A 21,537-nucleotide genomic window follows, 5' to 3' on the forward strand; every position below is an offset into this window, starting at 1 on the left:
TGATTAATTTCCGAGTAATGCAAAAAATTGTGTTTCATTTGTATGGCAGCCCCCTCTAAGAAAGGGGGAAGGAGTATCTTATCACCATAGAAACATTTATTGCATCCTAAAACTTCCACATGCCAAATTTGGTTTCATTTGCTTGATTAATTCTCGAGTAATGCAGAAATTTGTGTTTCATTTGTATGGCAACCCCCCCCTTTGAGTGGGGGAAGGACTGTCTAACCATCATAGAAACATTTATTGCACCCTAAAACTTTCACATGCCAACTTTGGTTTCGTTTGCTTGGTTAATTTCCGAGTAATGCAGAAATCTGTGTTTCATTTGTATGGCAGCTCCCCCTTAGAGAGGGGGGAGGGGTCTCAAAATATCACGAAAACCTTCCCCGGCCCCAAAAACCCCTACATACCAATTTTTATGTCGATCGGTTCAGGAGTTTCCGAGTCTATAAGAATCAGACAGACAGACAGACATCACTCCATTTTTATATAGATATATATATATATATATATATATATATATATATATATATATATATATATATATATATATATATATATATATATATATATATATATATATATATATATATATATATATATATATATATATATATATATATATATATATATATATATATATATATATACAGTTGAATTTCACTCGTTGGGCTATCTTTAGTTGGGCTTCGATTTAGTTGGGCTCCCGTTCGTTGGGCTATAGCCCAACTAAATCGAAGACAAACGTCAATTCTGACAACGTAAAATTTTTTTCGAGGGGCTCGTGGATGGTGTTTTTAGGTTTAAAATAAATTTTAAATGAATCATTGAAATAAATAAAATCGAATATTATTCAACAAAAACAATATTTATTTTAAACGTTTCAAACAAAATTAAACAAACCACGTAAATTCATTTTCAACAAAATGGTAGAGTTCTTCAACATGCTCGTTTTAGCCATTCAACTTCAGTGATTTTCGAACGTAGCGCGTTCAAATGGCATACTTCTGCAACATCATGCTTCATATAGCGAACTAGGCAATCAATTGACTTGATTGCATCGCCAAAATCAGGATCTCCGGTACTAGTAATGGAAGTATCAAACGAATTACTTCCATCTTCTGTGTCTACCAACCATTCTTCTTGCATTTCAGGTTGATCTTTCTTGAGAACTGATGACAAAATCTCGTCATCAGAGAACACTTCACTGGTTACCCAATCTGGATTATGATCAGCATCATACACCTGATCTTTGATCCACAGATCAATATCTTGCTCAGATGTTTTTGTTCCTGCCAAACTGTCAATCCTGGACACAAGCGCTTTGAAGTCATCATCGGCCGCTTTCGAGTCTACATTAACAGCATCCTCCGGCAAACCATCGATCAATTTCTTCCACGAATTACGTATAGTTTTGTCAGATATCTCCTCCCAAGAGGTTGCCAACCACGAAATACACTGTTGAAGATTAATCTTCTTCAATCGTTCATCGAAACTAAAGAGCTAAGAGAGAAACTAAATTCAAATTCTAATTGAGGTTTTATTTATGTACTTTCACATAAATAAAACCTCAATTAGAATTTGAATTTAAATTTTGAAAAAGCACAGACGAAAAACTATCGTGCGCATAGTTTTGTGTTTATATTTGGAATTAATTACAAAAATTTAATGTTTAATATTTGGAAATTTACCTTAAGTGTTCGTTTTCCAGAATTAATGCATCAGTTTTCTTTTATACTTTCGCTTGATTGCATTGATGACCGCTTGGTTCATCGGCTGGCATTCAGCAGTTACATTTGGTGGGAAGTAGATCACTTGAATCAGTCCATCGTCACTCTGTAGAGATTCGTCAACGTCATAATGACTGGTGCAATTATCAAGAACCAGCAATGCCTTTGGCTCTAATCCTCTCTCGGCCGAAAATTTTCGAACAGCGGGGACAAACTCTTCGTGGAACCATTGACGGAACAACAGTCTGGTCATCCAAGCCTTTTTGGAATGATTATATGAAACGGGAAGTTCTTCGATGTTGATTCCTCGTGGTTTTGCAGCAGTGCAAATGAAATACAACGGAAGCTTTAGGGAACCATCTATGTTGGAGCAAGGCATAAACGTATACCTTGTCTTGTTTTGCTTCCGTCCGCTTGCCACGGTCTCATCACAGGTAACGACAGAGCGTGTGGCTAGGAGCTTGATGAACAAGGCAGAATCATCTGCATTAAAGACTTGGGATAGTGATAGCTGCATTTCCTGAATCTTCTTCTGTAGAACCTTCTTGAAATTTAGGTACGCTTCAACGTTTACCGATGCCTTTTCTCCTGTTACGGCTTTCACGCGCAATCCAAACCGCTGCTAAAAACGATGCATCCAGCCATCCGAAGCAGAAAAACCGTGCACCGCATAGAGCCCCCGGTCCTGGAACATCTTAAACAGCAGCTCCGCCTTTGCTTTAAGAATATCCACTGTCAACAAAATGTTGGACTGCCGCTGCTGTAAAATCCAGATGTAAATAGCTTCTTCCAGCAAAGGGAACGTCTGCTCTTTCAATGTTTTTCGATTATTTACACCATATTCCTTGAACTTGTCCACCGCCTCACGAATTGCTTCTTTCTTTTGGATTATTCTCGTGACCGTAGAAGATCCTACGCCGTACTTCTTCCCAAGAAAGTCATGCGTACCACCTCCTGCTTCAAAATCTTCAATTATGCGAACCTTCTCCACCAGCGTCAGGAAATTGCTCCTCCGTTTCCGGTTAACGTTCGTACTGGATCCTTGCAAACCATCCATTTTGAGCCTGGCGATCGAAATGAACGTATATTAAATCTACGCTAATTTTAATATCAAACTTCATTGAGAATCCAATTAATCCAACCTAGAACGAAACTCAACCACGAATGAAATAAACGTCAGTGGTGTGAAAACTTTTCTGCGTTTCCCATAACAACAAACAATCGGTGTGACCCTCGATCGATTTTCGACTTTGACAGTTCAGCCCAACGAGTGAAAGTCTTTCACAAATTGGGCTAAGAGCTTAGTGCAACGAGTGAAATTCGACTGTATAGATGCATGATGTATAGATGCAATATATATATATATATATATATATATATATATATATATATATATATATATATATATATATATATATATATATATATATATATATATATATATATATATATATATTAGAGCAATTACGAATTGTACAGTGTACCTAAGCTCAAGCTGTGTATTTTTAGGCGTTATTGGAATTTGTTAAAAAAAAAGGATATAATAACTTAAGTGCCACGGTTTTATAGCGATTGTATGGAAATTTTTAAACGTATTAGGGCCATCGTTTCTTGTCGTTATGGAAGGTATTTTTGTTCGAAAGGGAATGCTTATAAGCTTATATGCTTATATTAGATACCTTTATTATCATATGTTATACTGTCAGTCACCGTTAACAGCCTGAACGAAAACTAGGTGTCAGTCACCGGTGACTGACGTGGCAGTCAACGTGTTAATAGTCGTTTAATTCAGCACCCTCATTGATTCTCTGTCTGTCAGACCGTATGCACGAGTATAGGAGGGTTAACTCAAGAGAAAGACAATGAAAAGAATGTTTACCAAGTGTTTTGATTCGGTTTGTTCATGCTACCCACCACTTCCCGTCTATGGCGCTGCACACAGTTGGAGTTGTCAAGCTGTAGTCATGTACAACCGAGATGGAAAATGGAAGGTGGGAAGATTTTTTAAATCTGTGACGTCACAGATTTTGTTGATGTATGTTACTTTTCTTATAATAGTCCACTACATAAGAAAAGTGTTGTTATTAAAAGTAGAAATAAGCAAATGAAATGAACGAACTAGTTTTAGCGTTGAAAATCATAAGGGCCCGACATTTTAACAGAAACTGAAATTTCTGTGTTTTTAAAGTGTTCTAAACTTAATTTCAATTCAATTTTACTTCTCGTTACGTCGACCAAAAACGTAAACGAACAAAGTCAGAGTCACAATCTTTTGTTCTTTTGACGGATAAACATTTGACAGTGCATGGGAAAAAGGTTGCAAGTTTTTTCATGTGAAATCAACTTGAAAAATAAATTTATTTGACTCCGTATGACTTAGATTGAGACGAAAAGTTTTCCGCTTGAGCCTTATTTTTAGACGACTGAAGTTTTCAGCACTCTAAGAGCCCCCGCAGACTGCAGACTGATTTGTCGATCGATAGTTCGGTCGGCTTCATAATCTGTACGGAGAGTTATGCATGTGCGCACATTACATTGATTCAGTTGGGTCGGTTTTTGCATCAGTAGGCCGATCCGAACAAACTGTCGGCTGAAAAAAGCCTCTAGTGTGCGGGGGCTCTAATTGTGAAAAAAGTACAGTAGAACCCTCGCGGATCGCCCGAGGTTCCACTGTAATTCCAATTGCTGACAAAAGTCAAACTTTCATGATGTTGCTCTAGAATCCAAACATAGTAGACATTTGAATACTATTTCTGAAATCAAAGAAAAAATTAAACATTTTAGTTTTCGATATGTTCTGTTTTTTCCTAATGCAATTAGCTTCTGTATATCCTCTTTCAACGTTATTCGTTGACACATTCATTTTTGTACCATTTGAGTAACTGACTGGTATGCCTGGTATGTGAACTTCCTATCTTCCAGGCTACTAACACAATCAAAGTTCAACACAACCAAAACCCGTGAATCTTCCCACCTTCTATTCTTCATCTCGATGTACAACGGTGAAACAGGCCGGAACAGATACAGCGATTGTACCGAGTTGCTTGTATGGTTCTAGCGCTGTGCATGGTGCTAGAACAGTTGTATGTCTGTCATAAGTATAAAACAAGATATCGCTTAAGAAATCATTCAAATGAGCATCCCAGTATCACGTATAATCACTATTTTAGTTTTGTTGAATTCAAATTAATTAATGATTTCCCATTTGAATTGTTTGTGATTTCGCGTTTATTACAATTCTGGGTTCAGTAATGTTTTCAATTATCGTTTCTATGAAACGTCGCGCAACATGCTTCAATAGTCTTCGTTCGACACTGTTCTTTATTTTATCAGCGGTTCATATTCCCGCAAATGACACTACTTAATCGGAAGCATTAGCTTTTTCGCGTATAGATGTCGTTGTTTCAAAATAATTGAAATATATCAGCTGCCATAAACTGGTTCCCATAATATACATATGCAAAAAATTACCTTGGAATGCGAAACCAACTGCAATATACATGGTGTTACTTTAGCCCAGAATTCAAATAAGATTGCCATCGTGACGTTATGAGATTCTGTAGATGGCGTTGTTGCACAGGCAATTTGTTCCAGGTAAAGAGTCCATAGTTGACACAATGTGAAGGCATGAAACAGTGAGGACATGTGTAACACAGATGTTTTAGATTGTTCAGCAAATCCAGCAAATATGACTTGAATGTGATCTGCAATGTGACAGCTGGATTCTTGTGGTACAGGTTGGGTAACAGTATTGACAGGATGTTGAAGGTAATAATGAACTGTCGATCCATGGTGTCCGATGTTTTCGCCACGTTTATTCATTAGTGCAGTATGGGTCAGAGACCCCAGTAAAAGCCAAGACAAAAGTCGCATGTGACCGACGCATTCTGTAAATTCTTTTGGCCTGAAAAAGAAAAATGAAAGCATTAATATGGATAGGTTATATATTATATAGGTTATATTCAATTTGAAATTTGGGCTCCCACTAATTGACTTATCGGATCCAATCTATCATTTTATCGCTCACGTGTTACAAACAGAATGTCAAACATAATACTCCTTTTTTCATGCTGTAAACACACATCTTCGTCAATTTCTGGTTCAGAACTTTTAGAAATATGAAAAATACAAAATTATGTTGCTGCTAGACACGAAAAACTTCGAAAAACTTTGCAGCCAGAACGAACCAAGTACATGCTAGCTATTAACATAATATCATTACACAACAAATTAGTATTTTGTAACGGCTCTAATTTCATGAATTATATGAATTATATATATATATATATATATATATATATATATATATATATATATATATATATATATATTGACTCAGTTTTGCTGTTTTTGACAAAATAATATCTTAATTAATGAAAATAATTGATTGAGGAATGCACTTGGTTCGTTGTGGTTGAACACAATTTTGAAAAATGCAGATCAGATCTTCTACACTTCATGGCAGCCCTTAGGTTGTCTTCCAGGAGCTGTCCGAAACAGAAAAATCTGTTAAAAATTCGGATCTGCCTTCTTGGAGAAAACGATCACTATCGTCCGATGCCATATTGTGGGATTATGGTTCGCTTTGGTTGAACGCAATTTCGTTTTTTTTACAGTCTGCTACACAGAATTTTTTTTGGAACTGTTGTAAATTATCCGAATGACATGGTCATTTTACAGTCGATAGATTTTTTTTCTGCATCCAATCGTGTATGTAAATCAATTTTGAAAAAATGGCGCTTGGTTCGTTTTGGCAGACCCTCGACCATATTGGGGAAATATTTCTAGTCGTATGTATTTTTTCTAACAATGTAATTATATTCTTATTATCAGAAGACACTTTAAAGTTAAGATGCTGAAAAGACGGTGAATTTATTTTTCGTTAACACATTCAGGTTTTTTTACTAAGCAAACGTTCATGGGTCCAATCGCAGAACTGTTCATTGTTTGATATTCTAATCTACCCTTTAAAATTACCTTTTACTATAAAATTCCTAGTACTTCTACCAAAACTCGTCATTATAATAACAGATTATTTTCAGACACAATTCTCTTTCAAGATTTTTCAACCACTTGCAAATATTTCTCCGTTACATGGCATAAATGTATGACATAGAAAATATGATAGAATAAAGACAGCCCTGAATCGGACAATTCCTTTCTCGAGTTTTGCTCTTATCAACACATTCGGCGATTCATTTTCATTTATATAAATAGAAGTAAATATAGGAGTGCGTTTTATCACATTAAAGAACATATTGTAGAACATATGCGAACTGAATTTTCCGAATTTTCCCATTTCCTTCAGAGTTTTCCGAAAATTTTCAATTGCCATGTTCGGTTGGAATACGTTTGGTTGAAATATGTGTATAATCATATAAAAAAAATTTCGTACCCAAAAACCCTCACATCCGAAATTTGGCTCCATTTGCTTAATTAGTTCTCGAGTTATTCAGAAATTTGTGTTTCATTCGTATTGCATCCCTCCCTTAGAGAGGTGGGAAGTGTGTTGAAACACTTAAGAAACGTTTCTCCTAAAACCTCCATATGCTAAATTTGGCTCCATTTGCTTGTTTAGTTTTCGAATTATGCGGACATTTGTGTTTCATTTGTATGGCAGTTCAAGGAGCTCTAACTATCATAAAAACCTTCTAAAATCACCTACATACCAATTTTCATGTCGATCGGATTTCCGAGTTCATAAGAATCAGAAAGACAGACAGAAATCCATTTTTGTATATATAGATTGTAGTGAGCTCGGAAATGTCTGCAACATGTTTTGAATATGTTCCGCTTTACTTTCGTTAATCGCATTCTTTTGTTTTGCTGTAGTTGAGGTCAACTGACAAATTGGAAAAAAAAACTAGTTTTTGCGCATAGATGTCGTTGTTTAAATGCAATTGAAATATATCAGTTGCCATATAAGAAGTTACTTTCCTGGCTATATGCCAAGGAAATTTTACTTTGAATGCGAAACCAAATGTAATGGTAACGGCAACGGCGTTATTTTGGCCCATGAAATTCTGTAGATAGCGTTGTGTAGAGTTCAGAGAAATGAGCAATATTCAGAGAGCGAGAGAATTAGGGACGAGAGAGTCATTCACACTTCAGGCGAAGATGTGCCGAACAAGTTTAGTTTAGTTTGAACTAGAGGCGCGCAAACCAGCTCATCATGAACAGCTCAGATCAACTCAGCTCATCTAAAAGTGCTGTTCTTTATGAACAGCTCTTCAGCTCAGTTGCCACTGTCGTCTGGTGGCGACTTTCAATTTGTATTCCAAACTCGATAGTGTAATCTCTATCAGACCAAAAGACACGAAGCCAGTTTTAAAATTTGAATGAAATTTTTCACACCACGTTATTAAATTACTTGAACCACGTATTCTTGACCCTTATTTAACCATTTTTCTATACGTTTCCGACATTTTTGCTGAGACTTTTCATTATAATATAGAGTTGTTTTCATAAACAATTTTCTTATGTGATTTTTTCACCTACAAACGCCTACAAACAAAGTGTTTTTCATTTAAATAGAATACTAATTTGATGCACAGAAGTTAATGTTCATACATAATTTTAATTTTGAAAACGTGTACATTCTGCTTGAAAGTCAATTTTTATCTTTGGCGCCCCCTAAACTGGTAAACACAGCTGAATTGACGAATTTACGTTGGATTTACAACCAGATGGCGCAGCAAGTAAAATGAGGATGTTTTGTTTTTTTGGTATGAAATTCGTTCAAATTTTCTAGAAAAATCAGAATTTATCTTCAAATTTCTCGGTTTCATGTATTCTTTTTACGCTGAAAAAATTAGTTAGAAAATCATAATTTTATAATGTGCTATGTATATTACGAGGAATGGCTTGTTATAAGTATTGTAACTTTAATTTTTTCAACTAAGTAAACGATGAATAAGGTGTTTTGCGCTAAAAATACTGCAAATCCTTTTCGTATCGGCCCCTACATAATCAATGATATCAGTCAATTTGCTATGATATCGATTTCATCGCAATTAACCATAGTATCAATAACCGGTATGCATCATCAAACTTAAAACTTTCGAAGATTATCTATGACTTTGGTCAAATCGCGTGTTGAAACCATCGTAAATATACAAAACTCCAACTTTCTTACCTTATACTGACGACATTCAATGGCTGAAATGAATCTAAATTGCAATAAAATGAATAATCACCACCGAAGCCAAATAATCTTGCTTTTCAGTGCGTAAAATAAACAAACACCCTCACTTTTGTGGTTCTGAGCTCTAATGTAGATGTCGCATGAGTTGATTCAGCTTTGCGTAAATTCGTCAATACCGTCAACGCGAATATAGCAGTTGAAAAGACGGGGAACATCTGTAAGGGTGCTCATACACTGTTTGACCGAAGCCAAATATTTGACCCTTTTTGACAGATAAAATTTGGTGAACGTGTACTGATCAAATATTTTCTACACAAAACACGACAAGCAAATATTCAATTATTGGACCCCTAAGAGAGGGGGAGGGGTATCTAACCACCATAGAAACATTCATTGCACCCTAAAGATTCCATATGCCTAATTTGGTTTAATTTGCTTGATTAATTCTCGGGTAATGCAAAAATTTGTGTTTCATTTGTACGGCAGCCCCCTCTAAGAGAGGGGGAAGGAGTATCTTAACACCATAGAAACATTTATTGCATCCTATAACCTCCACATGCCAAATTTGGTTTCATTTGCTTGATTAATTCTCGAGTAATGCAGAAATTTGTGTTTCATTTGTATGGCAGCCCCCCCTTTGAGTGGGGGAAGGACTGTCTAACCATCATAGAAACATTTATTGCACCCTAAAACTTTCACATGCCAACTTTGGTTTCGTTTTATTGATTAATTTCCGAGTAATGCAAAAAATTGTGTTTCATTTGTATGGCAGCCCCCTCTAAGAAAGGGGGAAGGAGTATCTTATCACCATAGAAACATTTATTGCATCCTAAAACTTCCACATGCCAAATTTGGTTTCATTTGCTTGATTAATTCTCGAGTAATGCAGAAATTTGTGTTTCATTTGTATGGCAACCCCCCCCCCCCTTTGAGTGGGGGAAGGACTGTCTAACCATCATAGAAACATTTATTGCACCCTAAAACTTTCACATGCCAACTTTGGTTTCGTTTGCTTGGTTAATTTCCGAGTAATGCAGAAATTTGTATTTCATTTGTATGGCAGCTCCCCCTTAGAGAGGGGGGAGGGGTCTCAAAATATCACGAAAACCTTCCCCGGCCCCAAAAACCCCTACATACCAATTTTTATGTCGATCGGTTCAGGAGTTTCCGAGTCTATAAGAATCAGACAGACAGACAGACATCACTCCATTTTTATATAGATATATATATATATATATATATATATATATATATATATATATATATATATATATATATATATATATATATATATATATATATATATATATATATATATATATATATATATATATATATATATATATATATATACAGTTGAATTTCACTCGTTGGGCTATCTTTAGTTGGGCTTCGATTTTGTTGGGCTCCCGTTCGTTGGGCTATAGCCCAACTAAATCGAAGACAAACGTCAATTCTGACAACGTAAAATTTTTTTCGAGGGGCTCGTGGATGGTGTTTTTAGGTTTAAAATAAATTTTAAATGAATCATTGAAATAAATAAAATCGAATATTATTCAACAAAAACAATATTTATTTTAAACGTTTCAAACAAAATTAAACAAACCACGTAAATTCATTTTCAACAAAATGGTAGAGTTCTTCAACATGCTCGTTTTAGCCATTCAACTTCAGTGATTTTCGAACGTAGCGCGTTCAAATGGCATACTTCTGCAACATCATGCTTCATATAGCGAACTAGGCAATCAATTGACTTGATTGCATCGCCAAAATCAGGATCTCCGGTACTAGTAATGGAAGTATCAAACGAATTACTTCCATCTTCTGTGTCTACCAACCATTCTTCTTGCATTTCAGGTTGATCTTTCTTGAGAACTGATGACAAAATCTCGTCATCAGAGAACACTTCACTGGTTACCCAATCTGGATTATGATCAGCATCATACACCTGATCTTTGATCCACAGATCAATATCTTGCTCAGATGTTTTTGTTCCTGCCAAACTGTCAATCCTGGACACAAGCGCTTTGAAGTCATCATCGGCCGCTTTCGAGTCTACATTAACAGCATCCTCCGGCAAACCATCGATCAATTTCTTCCACGAATTACGTATAGTTTTGTCAGATATCTCCTCCCAAGAGGTTGCCAACCACGAAATACACTGTTGAAGATTAATCTTCTTCAATCGTTCATCGAAACTAAAGAGGAAAGTACATAAATAAAACCTCAATTAGAATTTGAATTTAAATTTTGAAAAAGCACAGACGAAAAACTATCGTGCGCATAGTTTTGTGTTTATATTTGGAATTAATTACAAAAATTTAATGTTTAATATTTGGAAATTTACCTTAAGTGTTCGTTTTCCAGAATTAATGCGAGCATCAGTTTTCTTTTATACTTTCGCTTGATTGCATTGATGACCGCTTGGTCCATCGGCTGGCATTCAGCAGTTACATTTGGTGGGAAGTAGATCACTTGAATCAGTCCATCGTCACTCTGTAGAGATTCGTCAACGTCATAATGACTGGTGCAATTATCAAGAACCAGCAATGCCTTTGGCTCTAATCCTCTCTCGGCCGAAAATTTTCGAACAGCGGGGACAAACTCTTCGTGGAACCATTGACGGAACAACAGTCTGGTCATCCAAGCCTTTTTGGAATGATTATATGAAACGGGAAGTTCTTCGATGTTGATTCCTCGTGGTTTTGCAGCAGTGCAAATGAAATACAACGGAAGCTTTAGGGAACCATCTATGTTGGAGCAAGGCATAAACGTATACCTTGTCTTGTTTTGCTTCCGTCCGCTTGCCACGGTCTCATCACAGGTAACGACAGAGCGTGTGGCTAGGAGCTTGATGAACAAGGCAGAATCATCTGCATTAAAGACTTGGGATAGTGATAGCTGCATTTCCTGAATCTTCTTCTGTAGAACCTTCTTGAAATTTAGGTACGCTTCAACGTTTACCAATGCCTTTTCTCCTGTTACGGCTTTCACGCGCAATCCAAACCGCTGCTTAAAACGATGCATCCAGCCATCCGAAGCAGAAAAACCGTGCACCGCATAGAGCCCCCGGTCCTGGAACATCTTAAACAGCAGCTCCGCCTTTGCTTTAAGAATATCCACTGTCAACAAAATGTTGGACTGCCGCTGCTGTAAAATCCAGATGTAAATAGCTTCTTCCAGCAAAGGGAACGTCTGCTCTTTATGTTTTTCGATTATTTACACCATATTCCTTGAACTTGTCCACCGCCTCACGAATTGCTTCTTTCTTTTGGATTATTCTCGTGACCGTAGAAGATCCTACGCCGTACTTCTTCCCAAGAAAGTCATGCGTACCACCTCCTGCTTCAAAATCTTCAATTATGCGAACCTTCTCCACCAGCGTCAGGAAATTGCTCCTCCGTTTCCGGTTAACGTTCGTACTGGATCCTTGCAAACCATCCATTTTGAGCCTGGCGATCGAAATGAACGTATATTAAATCTACGCTAATTTTAATATCAAACTTCATTAAGAACTTACCAATTAATCCAACCTAGAACGAAACTCAACCACGAATGAAATAAACGTCAGTGGTGTGAAAACTTTTCTGCGTTTCCCATAACAACAAACAATCGGTGTGACCCTCGATCGATTTTCGACTTTGACAGTTCAGCCCAACGAGTGAAAGTCTTTCACAAATTGGGCTAAGAGCTTAGTGCAACGAGTGAAATTCGACTGTATATATATATATATATATATATATATATATATATATATATATATATATATATATATATATATATATATATATATATATATATATATATATATATATATATATATACAATTTTTTTCCGTTATATATATATATATATATATATATATATATATATATATATATATATAAGTTAACTACGAGACCAACCTTAACCCCCGAAGTGTCAACCCTGGGATGAACACGACTCCAAATTTACCTGAAGATAAGCAGTGCCCGCTCGAACAACTCAGAGCCCTACAACAGATACAACAACAACAAGCAGTTGCTCTCGAACTTTTAGAAAATAAGGAAACGATCCTAAATAAACAATGACAATGTTTGCCACACCGTAGTTAGACAGTAAAGATAAGCAACGAACAATAAGGACCGAAATAGCAATAAACGATTTAGATCATTAGCAGTATCTCACATTCAGGGAAAACACAACACAATGCCGATAATAGCAGCAATAAAAAAGATCGAAGGATCGATAGGGAAATATAGAACAAACAGGTAGAAATAGGAAGTTAGGAGTAAAATGTAATGATGAATAAAAATCAGTTGGTATTTTAGCTTCAAGAGAACAACATCTCTTTTATTTCAAATATATCACCTCCCGAACGTAAGTTATGTAACTGGCGCAGTCGAAAGCCCGGGGAGAGCGATAAATCGGTAAAAGTGTCAGTGCACGCATCGGAAAATCGAAGTGTGTGGTTCGCGACTCAGTGCAAATCGGAAGAATTTCGCCGCGAGTGAAGTGAACAAACGCAGCGATCAGGACGGAGCAACGTCGGACGAGAGATTTATTGCCACACCCGGAGCGAGCAACCTACCTGGACGCACCCGCTCGTAAGCACCACTGGCGGAACACCAGTTGGTTCGAGGTGAGTCACCCAAAGGGTTTTCTTACAAATCTTTCGCTTCCCTCTTTTCTATCTTTCGCTTCCCTCTATTTCATTCCAACTAACACTAGGATAAGAAACAAAAAGTTGAATTCCGACCATAAATAAGAGTAACAAGAGAAGAAAGAGTGATTCTCTCTAGCTAAATTGAATACCGGTCGTGAATAAGTGCGTAAAAACGTAATTAGTGCCAACCAATTAGTTTATGATTACAAGAAAAATGGCCGACGAAATCCAGAAAAGGATTGACGAGCTTCTAGCTCAACTGGAACTTCAGAGAACAAAAATCGCCGGGTTGGAGGCAATCACTGCTTCAACTAGCGGAAATAATGGCCAATCGCCCCCTACTAGCTCATTAGGGAAGATTATGGCAACAAAATTTGATGGATCCCGAGTACCGGACGCGATCAAGATGATCCCCTCCTACAACGGCGATCCTAAAACCCTTTCATCCTGGCTCAATTCAGTAGATAGCAAACTCGAATTTGCTAAAAAACTGTGTCCCACGCCAGAAGAGCAGAATAAAGCTTTACCCTTATGGTACAGCATTATTCGAGATAAAGTCGTTGATAAAGCCAATGACGTGTTGGTGCAGAACCACACATCCACCGATTGGCTTGAAATAAAACACTCGAAGAATACTTTGGAGATAAAAGGGACTTAAGCACCTTAATCACCAAAATAAATTATTTGCAACAAAACTCAAAAACTATAGAGGAATTTTATAATGAATGTCGAGAGCTACTAGCCGACATCACTGCAAAAATATTGTTGCATCAAGAAATGCGCATTTGCGCTAGAACCCTGACAGAAAATTACGAATGTATGATAACTAATGCATTCATGGACGGGTTAAGAGAACCGTATTCGACACTTGTTAGAGTGTCGCGTCCAGGAAATTTGAACGAAGCACGTCAAAATGCTACCGAACAATTTAACGCAGCTCAACGAAAAAAGGAAAGGAACAATAAAACAGTAGTAGCACCACAAAAAATAGTTTTTAGACCATCAATGCCGCAGTATAACACTAGGCAAAATAATAAATACCCAGCTCCACTCCACTTTTCCCAACCATCATTCAAAAGGCAACCCTCTCAGAATCTACAATACCAGAAACCTTCTTTTCAAAACACACAATTCCAAAGGCCATTCTATCCAAATCTCCAGTTTCAAAAACAAACAATTCCATATATTAAATCTGATCCATCAGGACAGCCCAAACAACAAGTACCTTTTAAAAAGTGGGGAGCTCAATTAAACAATTGCGAAACTACGCAATATAAAAATTACGAACAGCGTCATGAGCACTCGCAAGAGCACTGTGCTTCAGAACAAAATTACGAAACAATTGTGATGCCAATCAATACAAATGAATACGAGAACACTCCAGAAAACATAGAACCAGATATGACGGAAGAATTAAATTTTCATTCAGCCTTCGACCACCAGACAGGAGACTAGTAAACAATTTTCTTCCGTTTCTTGAGATAAGTCTTAAGAATCGGAAACCGCTCCGATTACTGATTGATACGGGAGCAAATAAAAACTATATCACCCCAAATATAGTTCCAAAACCAGCAATAGATCGAGGCCCTAGACATAAAATTAAAAATATCAACGGAACTCATGACGTCGAGGAATTTACGCTTTTCAATCCATTTGCAAAATTTTCAGAGGATATTCCGTCTCAAAAGTTTTTTCTATTCAAATTTCATAACTATTTCGATGGATTGATCGGTTTTGAAACCCTTCGGTCATTAAATGCAATTATTGATACCGCGTCAAATTCATTACAGATAGGAAGCTTTACTATACCCTTACACAAAAAATTTCCTGACACAATCACACTTAACGCTAATGAAACACAAGTAGTTACCATTCCTACCTCAAAACCAAACGGCGATTTCTTGATTGAACATGAAGTAGCAATAGCCCCTATGATTGGTATACTAGCTGGACTATACCACTATCATGATCAGAAGGCTTATGTCATGATACACAACTACGATTCAGACAATAAACAAATAAATATTTGTGACCTAATAGAAGTTGAAATTAATAACTTCGAAACGCAGTCATCCTTCTATCCACTCGTGCCCCAAAACGAGCACAAGTATCTTTTTAACAAAATAAGACACGAAAATTTGAATAATGAAGAAAGGCAAAGGCTTTTCAAACTTCTCCACCAATTTCAAGACGTATTTTATAATGATGGAGAAAAACTAACATTTACAAACGCTACTCGACATCACATTAACACTGTGGATGAACTTCCCGTCTATTCGAAAACCTATCGCTACCCATTTTGCCAGAAGGAGGAGGTTCAGCAGCAGGTAAATCAAATGCTAGAACAAGGTATTATTCGAGCTTCAGATAGCCCTTATAATTCACCCGTCTGGATTGTACCTAAGAAGCTTGATGCTTCCGGACAACGGAAATGGAGATTGGTGATTGATTATCGCAAGCTTAATACCAAAACGGTGGACGATCGATACCCGATCCCAAATATCACCGATATACTAGATAAACTGGGAAAATGTCAGTATTTTTCCACCCTTGATTTAACATCAGGATTCCACCAAATCGAAATTGACTCAAAAGACATTCGTAAAACAGCATTTAGTGTTGATGGAGGACACTACGAGTTTATTCGGATGCCTTTCGGCTTGAAGAATGCACCCGCTACCTTTCAAAGGGTAATGGATAACATTCTTAGAAAGCACATTGGAACACGATGCTTAGTTTACATGGATTATATAATCATCTTCGCAACTAGCCTACAAGAGCACTTGTTAAACCTGAAATTAATTCTAGAAACCCTCAGAGTGTTCAATATGAAGATACAAGTTGATAAGTGCGAGTTTCTTCAGAAAGAAGTTGCGTTTCTAGGACATGTAATAACCTCTGAAGGAGTGAAACCCAATCCCGGAAAAATCAACGTAATTAAACAATGGCCAATACCGAAAAACGAGAAGGAACTAAAAGGGTTCCTTGGAGTAATCGGATACTATAGAAAATTTATCAGAGATTTTGCGAAAATTGCAAAACCTCTTACGCAACAACTTCGTAAGGGCGAGAAGATCAAACACACAAGTGAGTTCATCTCAGCCTTCAACCGTTGTAAGGACATTTTAACAAGTAGCCATGTCCTCCAATACCCTGACTTTTCCAAACGCTTTATACTTACCACTGATGCATCGAATTATGCATTAGGTGCAGTTTTATCCCAAGGCCCTATCGGTAAAGACAAACCCATTGCCTTCGCATCACGCACCCTAAGCAAAACCGAAGAAAAATATTCAGCCATTGAAAAAGAACTCCTCGCCATTGATTGGGCATGTAAATATTTCAGGCCATACTTATACGGTCGGAAGTTCACGTTATATACCGACCACAAACCATTGACATACGCACTCAATTTAAAAACTCCAAACGACAGACTCATACGCATGAAACTGCGTCTGGAAGAATTCGACTACGAGATTCAATACCGTTCCGGCAAACAAAATGTAGTAGCCGACGGGTTATCGCGAGTCACTCAAGAGTTAAATTCAAATGAAACAGAATCGTTACCGGATGCATCAACCGCACGTTCCACAGATTCTGACAATGACACCCCTATAAGAATGACCGAATCTCCACTTAACTTTTTCAAACATCAAATTTTTATCAAGAAGGGAGATAGAAATACTGAAACATTAGAACAAATTTTCCCAGGAGTCCAAAGACGCACTTTGATGAGAGCAACATTTGGTGTCTCTATAGCTATAAAGATATTTCGGGACTATATGCATTCTTCAAGAGTTAACTGCATTCTTTGCCCGGAAGAATGGGTAAATACCCTACAAGCAACATATAGGAACCACTTCTCTCGTGCAAAATCATTTAAAATTGTATTAACACAATCCATATTGCAGGACCTTACCACTATAGAAGAACAAGATAGAGTTATAGAAGCCACACACGGCAGAGCCCACCGAGGAATAGAAGAAAACCAATCAGCAATTGCGAGAAATTTCTACTTCCCTCGAATGAGAGACAGGATACAGAAATTTATCAACTTTTGTGTCACCTGTCTTGAATGTAAGTACGAAAGAAATCCCTACAAAATAACCTTTTCAGATACCCCAATTCCACAAAAACCTTTAGACATTCTTCATGTTGATATCTACATTTCCTCTCCGAATCTTTTTATAACAGCCATTGACAAATTGTCAAGATACGCTATCCTTATACCTCTAAAATCCCGCTCTATACCCGATGTTAAGAAAGGCATTACCAAACTTCTCACTACTTACGGAACCCCTAAAATGATAGTCTATGATAATGAGGTTGCTTTCAAATCCCCAGAAATTCAAGGACTTCTCCAAAGACTGAATGTTGAATCATATTTTACACCTTCTGGACATAGTGAGGTGAATGGTATCGTAGAACGATTTCATTCAACTCTTACCGAAATCTTTTTATGCATGAAACAAAAATATACCGATATGTCAGCAAAAGATTTGTACAAAATAGCAACTGCATTATACAATAGCACGATTCATTCAGCAACAAAGTTGAAACCAATCGAGATCTTTTTTGGTATCAAAGATGGCGATGAACGCCCATTGAACATAGATAGAATCTTAGAAAACAGAAATCAAATTTTCGACGAAGTCATAAATAAAATTCAACAATATCAAGAAAAAACAAGAGAAAGACACAATTTAAAAAGAGAGGAAGAACCTGTCCTAAACGAAAATGAAATAGTTTACCAAAAAGCACAAGGCATAAAATCTAAACGAAAACCAAAATATAGAAAACAAAAGGTCAAGCGAAATTATAGGAAAACATTCACAGACTATAGAAACATTAAAATTCATAAAAGTAAAATTAAAAGAAGAAGAAAACGTTAGTTGATTATTTTTCAATAGAGAGAGAATGTAAGGTCCAAGTAGGAATAATCAAGATCATCCATCCAATTAATTTAACTACAATCGAAAATACGATTGATACATTAAGTAGTACTTCATATCAAAGATTAACCAATACAAATCCACTTGCAAACATCATCAAGTACAAAGTTCAGCAACTGTACACAACGTTCTACGGATTGAAATCCAGAAAACCTCGAAACAGACGTTGGGACATCATTGGCACAGTATTCAAATTCATCGCAGGAACACCTGATGCAGAGGATCTGAGAATAATTAATTGTACAATGAACGAACTGATCAACCAAAACAATGAACAGCTCAAGATTAATTTTCAAATAAGCGAAAGAGTTTCACAAATTACCAACACTATCAATAAAATCGAGGAGAATTCTTTCACAAACAAACTTATATTGGACGAAATTGAAACGATAACAACAATATTAAACATCGATAACATCAACCATCTTCTTGACAGCATCCAGGATGCAGTAACTTTATCAAAAAGCTCGCTTGTTAGCAACAAAATACTATCTTTGAGAGAAATAAACGCTATAAGGACACTGTTGCAAGATCAAGGCGTCGCAGTAAATTTTCCGGATGAGGCTCTACAATTTGTAATCCCGAAATTGGCGCTGAGAGACGATATACCTTTATATATACTTAATGTTCCCCAGCTGGAAAATACAACATCAGACATCATTAGAATTTACCCATTGGTAAACAACAACCGTATCTTACACCAGAATCCAACCTACATAATTAAAAGGAACAACAATCTTTACACAACAACAAAACCCGAAGATTTTGTCCAGAAATCATCATTCCTGAACGAGTTACGCGATGAATGCGTAGCTTCGTTGATTCACGGAAGACAGGCTACATGTAGCTATGTAATGCAAAACAAGACGACCCAGAAACTTATCACGGAAAATTCGATCCTGATTTCTAACGCAAAAAACCAAATCCTACAAACGACATGTGGACCAGATAATAGAACCCTGAATGGAAACTTCCTCATTTCATTTGGAAACTGCACGATATTGTTTAACAATCAACGTTTCAAGAATGCCGAGATAATAAGCGAAGCAAACGTCATCCAAAGAGCGTTTCACAATCTCAAAATCAACTGGAAACACCATAAAAACTACGAATTAGAAAAAATCAACAATGAAACTATCAGCAACAGAAATAAACTGGAGCATGTTTACCTCAAGCAAGTTCACATTAATTTTAAACTCTGGAGTCTTTTCGGCGGATTTTCTCTCATGCAAATTACATGCCTCATTGTGATCAGTTTCATTCTTTACAACAAGTTGTCGCCCACAAGAACTTATTCAGAAGCATCAGATATCGAAACGGGACGTTCCTCACTCGAAGGGGGAGTAGTTAACTACGAGACCAACCTTAACCCCCGAAGTGTCAACCCTGGGATGAACACGACTCCAAATTTACCTGAAGATAAGCAGTGCCCGCTCGAACAACTCAGAGCCCTACAACAGATACAACAACAACAAGCAGTTGCTCTCGAACTTTTAGAAAATAAGGAAACGATCCTAAATAAACAATGACAATGTTTGCCACACCGTAGTTAGACAGTAAAGATAAGCAACGAACAATAAGGACCGAAATAGCAATAAACGATTTAGATCATTAGCAGTATCTCACATTCAGGGAAAACACAACACAATGCCGATAATAGCAGCAATAAAAAAGATCGAAGGATCGATAGCGAAATATAGAACAAACAGGTAGAAATAGGAAGTTAGGAGTAAAATGTAATGATGAATAAAAATCAGTTGGTATTTTAGCTTCAAGAGAACAACATCTCTTTTATTTCAAATATATCACCTCCCGAACGTAAGATATGTAACTTATATATATATATATATATATATATATATATATATATATATATATATATATATATATATATATATATATATATATATATATATATATATATATATATATATATATATATATATATATATATATATATATATATATATATATATATATATATATATATATTAGAGCAATTACGAATTGTACAGTGTACCTAAGCTCAAGCTGTGTATTTTTAGGCGTTATTGGAATTTGTTAAAAAAAGGATATAATAACTTAAGTGCCACGGTTTTATAGCGATTGTATGGAAATTTTTAAACGTATTAGGGCCATCGTTTCTTGTCGTTATGGAAGGTATTTTTGTTCGAAAGGGAATGCTTATAAGCTTATATGCTTATATTAGATACCTTTATTATCATATGTTATACTGTCAGTCACCGTTAACAGCCTGAACGAAAACTAGGTGTCAGTCACCGGTGACTGACGTGGCAGTCAACGTGTTAATAGTCGTTTAATTCAGCACCCTCATTGATTCTCTGTCTGTCAGACCGTATGCACGAGTATAGGAGGGTTAACTCAAGAGAAAGACAATGAAAAGAATGCTTACCAAGTGTTTTGATTCGGTTTGTTCATGCTACCCACCACTTCCCGTCTATGGCGCTGCACACAGTTGGAGTTGTCAAGCTGTAGTTATGTACAACCGAGATGGAAAATGGAAGGTGGGAAGATTTTTTAAATCTGTGACGTCACAGATTTTGTTGATGTATGTTACTTTTCTTATAATAGTCCACTACATAAGAAAAGTGTTGTTATTAAAAGTAGAAATAAGCAAATGAAATGAACGAACTAGTTTTAGCGTTGAAAATCATAAGGGCCCGACATTTTAACAGAAACTGAAATTTCTGTGTATTTAAAGTGTTCTAAACTTAATTTCAATTCAATTTTACTTCTCGTTACGTCGACCAAAAACGTAAACGAACAAAGTCAGAGTCACAATCTTTTGTTCTTTTGACGGATAAACATTTGACAGTGCATGGGAAAAAGGTTGCAAGTTTTTTCATGTGAAATCAACTTGAAAAATAAATTTATTTGACTCCGTATGACTTAGATTGAGACGAAAAGTTTTCCGCTTGAGCCTTATTTTTAGACGACTGAAGTTTTCAGCACTCTAAGAGCCCCCGCAGACTGCAGACTGATTTGTCGATCGATAGTTCGGTCGGCTTCATAATCTGTACGGAGAGTTATGCATGTGCGCACATT

General features: G+C 36.5%; 4 protein-coding genes across 4 annotated transcripts; 1 reads left to right on the plus strand and 3 right to left on the minus strand.

Moving 5' to 3' along the window:
- Positions 1-667: 667 nt before the first annotated feature.
- Positions 668-2,787, minus strand: LOC129761213 (jerky protein homolog-like). Its single transcript, XM_055758928.1, has 4 exons — positions 2,398-2,787; positions 1,795-2,352; positions 1,692-1,729; positions 668-1,495 (listed from the first exon to the last, which is right to left on the minus strand). Exons 1-4 carry the CDS (start codon positions 2,785-2,787, stop codon positions 940-942), a joined length of 1,542 nt encoding a protein of 513 aa, XP_055614903.1. The 3' UTR covers positions 668-939.
- A 1,833-nt stretch (positions 2,788-4,620) lies between these two features.
- Positions 4,621-20,963, minus strand: LOC129763037 (uncoordinated protein 79-like). Its single transcript, XM_055761756.1, has 3 exons — positions 20,885-20,963; positions 5,202-5,634; positions 4,621-4,819 (listed from the first exon to the last, which is right to left on the minus strand). The coding sequence occupies exons 1-3, from the start codon at positions 20,908-20,910 to the stop codon at positions 4,715-4,717; spliced, it is 564 nt and encodes a 187-aa protein (XP_055617731.1). The 5' UTR covers positions 20,911-20,963; the 3' UTR covers positions 4,621-4,714.
- LOC129763036 (jerky protein homolog-like) lies at positions 10,347-11,734 on the minus strand. The gene is made up of 2 exons (XM_055761755.1): positions 11,222-11,734; positions 10,347-11,072 (listed from the first exon to the last, which is right to left on the minus strand). Exons 1-2 carry the CDS (start codon positions 11,641-11,643, stop codon positions 10,517-10,519), a joined length of 978 nt encoding a protein of 325 aa, XP_055617730.1. The 5' UTR covers positions 11,644-11,734; the 3' UTR covers positions 10,347-10,516.
- LOC129763035 (uncharacterized) lies at positions 13,318-20,158 on the plus strand. Its single transcript, XM_055761754.1, has 3 exons — positions 13,318-13,495; positions 17,431-17,596; positions 17,864-20,158. Exon 3 carries the CDS (start codon positions 18,717-18,719, stop codon positions 19,998-20,000), a length of 1,284 nt encoding a protein of 427 aa, XP_055617729.1. The 5' UTR covers positions 13,318-13,495; positions 17,431-17,596; positions 17,864-18,716; the 3' UTR covers positions 20,001-20,158.
- Positions 20,964-21,537: the final 574 nt, after the last annotated feature.

Source organism: Toxorhynchites rutilus, chromosome 1, assembly GCF_029784135.1.
Source record: "Toxorhynchites rutilus septentrionalis strain SRP chromosome 1, ASM2978413v1, whole genome shotgun sequence".
NCBI lineage: Eukaryota > Metazoa > Arthropoda > Insecta > Diptera > Culicidae > Toxorhynchites > Toxorhynchites rutilus.

What these genes read in the sequence shown, in the direction of transcription:
- LOC129761213 (XM_055758928.1), bottom strand. Translation starts at nt 2,787, where the DNA reads ATGGATGGTTTGCAAGGATCCAGTACGAACGTTAACCGGAAACGGAGG. An exon ending in TGATCTACTTCCCACCAAAT is followed by an intron (nt 1,730 to 1,794) that starts GTAACTGCTGAA and finishes AAAGTATAAAAG; the next exon opens with AAAACTGATGCATTAATTCT. An exon ending in CTGGAAAACGAACACTTAAG is followed by an intron (nt 1,496 to 1,691) that starts GTAAATTTCCAA and finishes TTAGCTCTTTAG; the next exon opens with TTTCGATGAACGATTGAAGA.
- LOC129763036 (XM_055761755.1), bottom strand. Translation starts at nt 11,643, where the DNA reads ATGCCTTGCTCCAACATAGATGGTTCCCTAAAGCTTCCGTTGTATTTC. An exon ending in CTGGAAAACGAACACTTAAG is followed by an intron (nt 11,073 to 11,221) that starts GTAAATTTCCAA and finishes TTTCCTCTTTAG; the next exon opens with TTTCGATGAACGATTGAAGA.
- LOC129763035 (XM_055761754.1), top strand. Translation starts at nt 18,717, where the DNA reads ATGAACGAACTGATCAACCAAAACAATGAACAGCTCAAGATTAATTTT.
- LOC129763037 (XM_055761756.1), bottom strand. Translation starts at nt 20,910, where the DNA reads ATGAACAAACCGAATCAAAACACTTG. An exon ending in AAACCGAATCAAAACACTTG is followed by an intron (nt 5,635 to 20,884) that starts GTAAGCATTCTT and finishes TTTCTTTTTCAG; the next exon opens with GCCAAAAGAATTTACAGAAT. An exon ending in AGTTGGTTTCGCATTCCAAG is followed by an intron (nt 4,820 to 5,201) that starts GTAATTTTTTGC and finishes TACTTATGACAG; the next exon opens with ACATACAACTGTTCTAGCAC.